General features: G+C 40.3%; 2 protein-coding genes across 3 annotated transcripts; both read left to right on the forward strand.

Moving 5' to 3' along the window:
• The first annotated feature begins 421 nt into the window (after window positions 1-421).
• On the forward strand, window positions 422-5,661 carry LOC135586173 (diphosphomevalonate decarboxylase 2-like). 2 transcript variants are annotated; one of them, XM_065156979.1, is made up of 11 exons: window positions 422-519; window positions 628-876; window positions 1,041-1,239; window positions 1,490-1,553; window positions 1,776-1,839; window positions 1,940-2,020; window positions 2,966-3,052; window positions 3,356-3,513; window positions 3,662-3,710; window positions 4,991-5,115; window positions 5,196-5,661. In XM_065156979.1, exons 1-11 carry the CDS (start codon window positions 451-453, stop codon window positions 5,416-5,418), a joined length of 1,368 nt encoding a protein of 455 aa, XP_065013051.1. In that variant the 5' UTR covers window positions 422-450; the 3' UTR covers window positions 5,419-5,661. The 2 variants fall into 2 exon arrangements, with proteins under 2 accessions (XP_065013051.1, XP_065013050.1); XM_065156978.1 differs by having other exon boundaries at window positions 467-876.
• A 396-nt stretch (window positions 5,662-6,057) lies between these two features.
• LOC108953162 (isoamylase 2, chloroplastic) lies at window positions 6,058-8,974 on the forward strand. The gene is made up of 2 exons (XM_065156977.1): window positions 6,058-6,188; window positions 6,271-8,974. The coding sequence occupies exon 2, from the start codon at window positions 6,294-6,296 to the stop codon at window positions 8,880-8,882; it is 2,589 nt and encodes an 862-aa protein (XP_065013049.1). The 5' UTR covers window positions 6,058-6,188; window positions 6,271-6,293; the 3' UTR covers window positions 8,883-8,974.
• Window positions 8,975-9,013: the final 39 nt, after the last annotated feature.

Genomic DNA, 9,013 nt, shown 5'->3' on the forward strand with positions numbered 1-9,013 from the left:
GTTGGTTATTTCAAAATAGATTCTTGTGTTCTCAAATTTCCAAATAAATTGTGACTGCCCTTTTCTATTTGTTATTTTGTAGCGATCGGGAGGGAGTTCCCCTCACTGTGAGATTCTATGCATACATGATTGTTTTAAGAGAGGAAGATGAGCAGACGGGTTGGTAAGGTTCGCACGTTTTATGCATGCCCACATTTTTCGCCGAACGAGTCAGATATCTTCTATGCGCACAGCGAATCTTGCAGGGTCCATGCATCTCTTTAAATGATAACATGGACAAAGCAAATTGTACAATTTAATTTTCTTATATATATATATATATATATATATATATAGTGGATAAAATTTCAAAATCGTTACCATTTATGTATTTAAAATATACACTAATCATACATTACATACATATATATTCTTATTTGAAGGAGATCAGCATATATTAAATGGAGATACATGTATCAAGGATGCCTCGGAAATAAGAAGGGTTGGGCCAGTCCAGTTAAGCGGACAGTCAGCTGCTTGGTGACTCCGTCTTCTCTCTCTCTCTCTCTCTCTCTCTCTCTCTGGGGATCGAAATATAGACGAGGCTCCGGCTCTCACTTCCTGTCGCTCGCTGCCTTCTCCCACCAGCAAGGTTTGCTGCTGGAGTCGGATCGGAGGGGGATGGCGTCGGGGACCGAGAGCTGGATTCTAATGGCGACCGGAAGAACTCCCACCAACATCGCGGTGATCAAGTACTGGGGGAAGCGCGACGAGGCCCTCATCCTCCCCGTCAACGACAGCATCAGCGTCACCCTCGATCCTGACCATCTCTCCGCCACCACCACCGTCGCCGTTAGCCCTACCTTCGACAGAGATCGGATGTGGCTCAATGGCAAGGTAGATCGGATCCTATGCTTCTGTGTTTTCTTGTTTGCTTTATTTTTTTGGGTTTCGATGGATCGCCTTCTTTTTGGGGTTTTGAGGGTAAGAAGATTAAGGTCGTTTTGGTACATCGATAGTGTTTGTTTGGCTCGATGTCTGAAATTTACGGGTTTCTGTAGGAGATTCCACTCTCTGGAGATAGATTCCAGAGCTGTTTGAGGGAAATCAGGAAACTTGCCGATGATGTCGAGGATGAGAAGAAGGGTATCCGTATCCGGAAGGATGATTGGCAGAAATTGCATGTCCACATTGCTTCCTATAACAATTTCCCCACAGCTGCAGGATTGGCGTCTTCGGCTGCTGGCCTTGCTTGTTTTGGTTAGTACTGGTCATATTTGATCCTTGTACACGAGAGTTAAACATTTCTTACTTAATAAGAAATGACTAATATTCTTAATAAGGATATTGCATGACTGATATTCTTACGACGCCCCATTTTGATAAAATTTGTTAACTTTTTGTAGCTAGTTTTGTCACTTAATAAGTCGGTATTGGTTTCGTTATACTGACAAAAAACTGTATGAAATAATCTGCATGATATCATCTTATAGAGTGTTTTTCTTCACAGTTTTCACTCTAGCAAAGCTAATGAATGTGAAGGAAGATTGTGGAAAGCTTTCATCCATTGCGAGGTCTGTGCATATTACTTCAACTGTGTGTTTATTCCGATGAAATAATGTGTCTTGCACTTACATTGTATAATCATGCCCTTTCACTCTGCACTTTTAACTCTCTTTGGTCCCACTTGTCAGACACTGATATTTTTAGGCGTCGTCTCATAAATCACTGCGGTTAACCATATAATATTACTACCTATAAGTGAATCCCAATTGAAGTAACATTCTCATATGTAGGCAAGGGTCAGGCAGTGCATGTCGCAGTATGTATGGTGGTTTTGTCAAATGGACCATGGGTAAGGTAAGTTTACACTATGAAAAGAACATATATAACCTGAAAGCACTATATATAGTTCCAGAGGCACGGTTAATGATTATTAATTAATCTTGCTGATTATCAGGATGCCTGTGGAAGTGACAGCATTGCAGTTCAGCTTGCTTCAGAATCACATTGGAATGACCTTGTTATTATCATAGCAGTGGTATGTGGTCACCGTACATCAATGACATCGTGAATTGATAAATGTTTTTATTATCTTAGTCTTTGGTGATAGACTTTTTTTTAAGTAGTTATTGTGTACATCTGTTCTTTCATGGAGGACAAGCTTGACTTCTTTCATACACAAGCTCATTTTTTTTCTACTCAGAACATATAGTGAGACAGTGGTCACTGATATGAGTTTGGCCATCTTTCGTAATTTTTTATATACTTGTGATATATATTGCTGCAGAGTCTTCTAGAGCCAATAAAAATTTCTCCAGATACTCAGATATGATTATTAGGGCTACTAGCTTTCTTCTCCCATCTCTGAACATCCAGAACCAAAAATTTTACTTTATATATCCTTGAAAACTCTCTAAGGGTAATTTTCTTTTGTTGGATACATTATGGACTATGGATCCTTTCTTTGCCTTGTTATTTTTTGAAGGACGTTGATTTTGTTCACTATATTACATTTGAAATTTAATTTGTTGTTCAGTTGATGTTTTGAGGAAGGATAACAAAGGTAAGAAACACCCTTTTTTCATTTTTGAAAGATTTTATGCTAGATCATAATATTTCCGTTATCATTATATTGAGAAATTACATCAAACTTGAAACCTTTTATGATATGGACAAACATAGATTTGACCAAATTATTTTGCCAGAATATGCCTGTTCAATAATTTGATACTTTTGCAGAAATATGAAACATGCTAACATATTATGACTAAAATAAATATACTGAACAATGGCACTTGTTGGCTCGTCTTATTTTGTATAGCTTAGTAAGTCTGGTAAATTATTTGTCATTTAATTTGACTGCAGTGGTGACCCTGAACAATCATCAATTCATAAAATAAGTTGAATGCACCAATTACAGCTTTTCACTCTGGGTGCAGTTTTGCCAAGTATATATATCTCATTTTGTTAAACACAAATCCAGGTGAGCTCAAAGCAGAAGGAAACTAGTAGCACCACTGGCATGCGTGACAGTGTTGAGACAAGTCCGCTCTTACAACATAGAGCCCAGGTTTTGTTACACTTCATTCCCTTGCACTCTCTTTGTAGTTAAATCTCTTCTTCAGTCAATTGATAGAACTAGTCTTTTTATAGTTAATTCTTTTTGTCAGTCAATTGATAAAATTGCATCTTTTTTATGTTCAGTTACTAAAAGTTCTTGTAGTATGTCATCTGAGATTACTTGCTGTCCTTATTGTTAAGTGTTTATTCTTATTAGAGCTCGTACAACTATTTCCCGAGTCTGACATCAATATTTTGCAACTTGTTCAAGAAGAATTAGTGCCAACTTACAATCTTTTGTTGTCTATTCTAGACTGTTGTCCCAGGTCGTATTTTGCAGATGGAAGAAGCTATCAGAAATCGTGATTTTGCATCTTTTGCTAGGTTGACTTGTGCAGACAGTAATCAGTTTCATGCTGTTTGCTTGGATACTAGCCCCCCTATATTCTACATGAATGATACATCACACAGGCATGATCTTCTCTACCATAAAGATAAACCATTCATACTCAATTTATATTTGAATGATAACACCATTGAAAGCATAGTCATATGTGATTTAAGTTATATTTTCTTGGCACTAACTGTGACTGACTGTTTTGCATCAATCATATCTCAGGATAATCAGTCTTGTTGAAAGATGGAACAGGTCTGAAGGAACACCACAGGTATGCACGTGCAATTACATGGGAGATCTATGATGAACACTAAACAATTGAATATAAAGTTCTACCATCTATTTGGATTAACCAGAGCACAAAAATGTTTTGGTTCCTGATTTTTGTTAGTTAGTTTCGTTTTTTATTGACAATTACTGCTAGATGCTTAAGTTTTGCATCTGTACATGGATGGATTTGCTTGTTAAAAAAAGTGAGTAACTAGATGTTGATTTCAAGTGCTGTAGCAATTAATGATAAGCTGTATCCTAGTTTGAAAAGAATTAAATGATTACGAGAACATTGTTTCTATCAGACTGAAGCCATCCTAAATTGACTTCTGCATTCATGAAATCTGGAAATAGATAGGGTCTTTGATAAAGTGAGAGGAGGAACTCTTGTCAGACTTCTGAAGGATGATGTTCTCAATCCTAACATTTCAAAAGATGCAAAAGAGAAAGAAAAAGGGAATAAGGGATAGGGTAGGGTCTTTGATAAAGTGAGAAGAGGAACACTTGTCAGACTTCTGAAGGATGATGTTCTCAATCCTAACATTTCAAAACATGCAAAAGAGAAAGAAAAAGGGAATAAGAGATAGGAAAGTACAGGGAAAGAGGATAATTATGAAAAGTAAGCACCACAACTAAGGAAGTCAAATCTCTTAATTGTTCATGATTTAGGACATGGAAGGATGGTGGCTAAGTTTTTAAATATTAAATCACTCAAAAATTGAGGATTTGTGGAGATTTTGTCTCAGAATAGGTAAAACTACTTAAATGTGGAAAGACCAAGTCATATTGTATTATAAACAATTTTTCTACTTAAAAGGATATGAATATTAGAATCTAATTGAATTTATTCAGGAACTTACGACTATGGGATCTGAAATTAGAGTAACACTGGTTTTTTCACAAGCATGGAACCAAAGAAGTTAAGTTAATATAAGAAAGTATATATCTGAAAGTGAATCTTTAAGACTCTGACATGATCCCCACATCTTAGGTTCTTCAAAGATGGCTTAAATTAAATAGGAATGTTGCTTAAATTTAGTCTAAATATCTTGAGGAAATTTGAAAGTTTAACCAAGGAAGAAAATCATCTTTGTCTCTTAAAAAAGGGTTAAGGTGGCCTATGTAAGGCCATCTGGAAATCACTTCTCCACTGATCTCTCACTATCGTTATATCGTCTTTGCACATTGCATTAAATCTCAGAGAATAATAAGTATGATACAGAAGCTACATGCTCGCCAATTCATCAAAGCTTGATGTTTTATGAGATGGCTAAATTTCAGGCAGCCTACACTTTCGACGCGGGGCCCAACGCCGTCTTGATTGCACCAAACAGAAAATCCGCTGGTCTTCTGCTTCAGCGCCTGCTATTCTGCTTCCCTCCACCAGCAGACAATGAATTGACTAGGTCACTGGGTTTTCAGGTTCTGCAACACTAATACATTGGTTTGATCTGATGTCAAATTTAATCGTGTATCTTCCTTGCAGTTATGTAATAGGAGACAAATCAATTCTGCATGAAGCTGGTCTACAGTCGATGAAAGATGTTGAAGCCCTGCCACCACCACCTGAGAGCAAGGACAAGTATCCATCTCAAAAGTTCCCCGGCAAGGTCAGCTATTTCATCTGCACCAGGCTTGGGAGTGGACCAAGGGTGCTCACTGATGATAGTCTAGCTCTGCTAAGTCCCACTACTGGACTCCCAAAGTGAGTTTGCTTACAAGAGAACATGATGGTCATTGGAACTACTTTGTGAGAGATGCTCCCTTTATAATTCTTGGGTTTTGCCGGAATATCTTAGTATGATCCTTTTTGGATCGTTCCTCTTCTCTCTTTTCGCTTTGGGAAGAATCTATGCTTTTATTTTATGTGGGGATTGACGGACTTCTTGCACTAGCTATTTCTCTGCATATGGTGAGGTCAAGATATAAACAAGTTGCTCAGGTTTTGCTTTCGATTCTTGCCAAGATTGCTATTTATTGTTGTTGAGAATGTCTATGATGGCAAACGTAATCCAACTTGAATCGTATTTTCATTGGGAAGAAATATATAAGCCGTTGGTATATGATATATTATGCTATCTACTCGTGACGGGTCCTGTGCGATCGAGAGTTGGGCGCGGACAGGGAACAGGGAATTAGATATGAGTGTAGCCCTCTGCTGGTCCGTGGTGTTCCAGTGAGCCGATGGGAAAAGGCTCCCTGTCATGAGTCAGACACGTGATCCTCGACCTTGTGGGTCCCACCGACGAAACGACCACCTTTCTTCGTTCACGTGATTCCCAGGTGCGTTGTCTTCCTCCTTGGAATCATCCCCATCCTCTTCTTAAATCAAAAAAATCCAGATTCTTATTTTGTGACCGAGAGAGCAAAACAGTCTCCGTCAAACATATCCCTCCTCCTCCTGCTTTGTTGCCTTCACCATCTCCCGTCCCTCAGACCGTTTCGCTTCGCCTCCATCTCCGTCCTCCGAAAGAGCCACGTAAAACCCCTTCCCCTCACCCTCCCCTCCACCCAATGCTTTCCCTTATTGATTAATCCCGAATCAGACTCATTTCTCACAGCAGGAGGCCTGAAAGGCTGCTCTATGGCGAGCATTTGGTTTCCGAGTGCGGCGGCGAAGACTCGCGGCCATCCACATAATGGCGTCATCTGGCAGCGGCGGAATGCGGGGACGCACGGACGGTGCAGTTGCAACCGGAAATTCTCGCCGAAAGGCGCATCATTTGGTCCCCCAACATGCCTTAATTCAGTGGTCCGTGCAACCTCCCCGATCTCACTCCGACAATCGCGGCCGATGGCGGTGGCGAGTGGCAAAGCTCAAGTACTCGAGGGGAGGGAATTCCCCTACATGTTCAGGTCCGAAAAGGGGGACCTTGTGAAGGTGGTGGTGGTGGGAGCCGTAGGTGTGAACTTTTCTGTGCACATTGAGGTTTTGTCTGTCTCCCAGGACGAGTTGGTGCTGATCTATGAAATGTCGAGATCTGATCCTCCGGGATCACTAGTTGCAGACATCGAAAAGGGGATTGGTGCCGTCATAATGCCCTTCGTTCGCAATTCTTCTGGAAGGTATACGTTGGATCTGGATTTTGATTCAGCAAAGGCTCCCTTTTATCTATCATTTATGCTGCATTTGTGTTCTGATGCTGGTGTTGTTGCCTCGGAGATTAAAACGCACAGAAAGACAAGATTTTGTGTGCCTGTGGGTTTAGGCCCAGGATATCCTGCGCCCTTGGGTGCTTCTGTTTCCGATGATGGAATGGTCAATTTCTCTTTGTTTTCGAGGAAAGCTGAGAACGTTGTCCTCTGCCTGTATGAAGGGAAAACAGAGGTTCCGTCTTTAGAGATCGAACTGGATCCTTATGTCAATCGTACAGGAGATATCTGGCACGTCTCGATGGAGAGCATCGAGGACTATGTGAGCTACGGTTATCGTTGCAAAGGACCAGTAGAGAAAAGAGGTGGATTTGATATGCAGCATGTGCTGTTGGATCCGTATGCCAAAATGGTTCGAAATCTTCTTTCTGTTCAGGGTGATACAATGACTCCAACCAAGTGTCTTGGTTCTCTGGAAATGGAACCTATATTTGACTGGAGTGGTGATGTTCATCCGCAGTTGCCAACAGAGAAGCTGGTGGTTTACAGATTAAATGTTGGGCAGTTTACAATCGATAACTCGAGCGGGCTCCCAGAAGATGTTGCTGGGACTTTCGGTGGTGTGAGTGAGAAAGTAGAGCATTTTAAAGAACTTGGTGTCAATGCAATCCTGCTAGAGCCAATATTTCCCTTTGATGTTAACAAAGGCCCTTACTTCCCCTATCATTTCTTCTCGGTAATGGATGAATATGGACAAGAACATAATGCTGCTTCAGCAATCAATTCTATGAAGGAGATGATCAAGACGCTACATTCCGAAGGTATAGAGGTCTTAATGGAGGTTGTTTTTACTCATAGTGCTGAAGGTGGAGATGCGGACTCCCATGTGATATCATTCCGAGGTATTGATAGTTCTTCCTATTATATTGTTGACAAGAATGTTGGATCAGGAACCAATAGTCTACTGAAATGCAATAACCCCATTGTCCAGCAATTAATAATAGACAGCCTCCGGCATTGGGTGGTCGAGTTCCATGTAGATGGCTTTTGCTTTATTAATTCTTCTTCAATGGCTAGAGGACAGAATGGGGATCATTTATCTCGCCCACCTTTGGTGGAAGCTATAGCATTTGATCCAGTACTTTCTAGGACAAAGATTGTCGCAGACTGCTGGTCCCCGCTTGACATGTCATACATGGAAATCCAATTTCCTCATTGGAAAGCATGGGCAGAGATGAACATGAGATTTTGCAGTGATGTAAGGAACTTTTTGAGAGGTGAAGGACTCCTAAGCAATCTTGCTACTAGACTTTGTGGCAGTGGTGATCTATTTTCTTCCAGGGGCCCAGCATTTTCTTTTAATTTTGTGACAAAGAACGTTGGACTTCCTCTAGTTGATTTGGTCAGCTTCAGTACTGCTGAGCTTGCTTCGGAATTAAGCTGGAACTGTGGCGACGAAGGTCCAACAAACAATAATACTGTCCTTGAGACACGTCTTAAGCAGATACGGAATTTCTTGTTTGTCTTGTTTGTGTCACTCGGTGTTCCTGTTCTAAATATGGGGGATGAGTGCGGCTACTCCACTGGTGGTTCTCCATTGTATGATGACAGGAAGCCTATCAATTGGGATAGCCTAGGAACAGGCTTCAGTAAGCAAATTACAAAATTTATTGCATATCTAGGTTCACTTAGAATCCGAAGAGGTGATATTTTTCAGAGCAAGCACTTTCTTAAAGTAGAAAACATTGTTTGGTTTGGAAGTAATCAATCTGAGCCAAAGTGGGATGACCCAACATGCAAGTTTTTGGCTTTGGCTCTGAAGTCAGAAAAGAACTTTGACATGTCAAATTCAAACTGCGGTGACTTGTTTATATGCTTTAACGCCAGCAATAATTTAGAGACTGTTGTTTTGCCCGAACAGCCAGAGGGAAATGTTTGGCTTCGTTTGGTCGATACCTCCCTTGCATTTCCAGGAATCTTTTCAAATAGTTGTGATCCAAATGTTCAGAAGGCTGAAGGATCATCTTCTTATGAACTGAAGCCTCATAGTTGTGCCTTATTTGAAGCCACTGTGGATTGAACTTTGTGCCTTATTGTCTTATATAACGGCAGGAGTTTCTTGCTGTATCTATTGTCTCCTGTTATCAATAAAATGAAGTATCCTTTCTGTTAGCACTGAATAAGTGCAAATGTTTCTAAACCATTTTATTT

Source organism: Musa acuminata, chromosome BXJ3-6, assembly GCF_036884655.1.
Source record: "Musa acuminata AAA Group cultivar baxijiao chromosome BXJ3-6, Cavendish_Baxijiao_AAA, whole genome shotgun sequence".
In the NCBI taxonomy this organism is placed as follows: domain Eukaryota; kingdom Viridiplantae; phylum Streptophyta; class Magnoliopsida; order Zingiberales; family Musaceae; genus Musa; species Musa acuminata.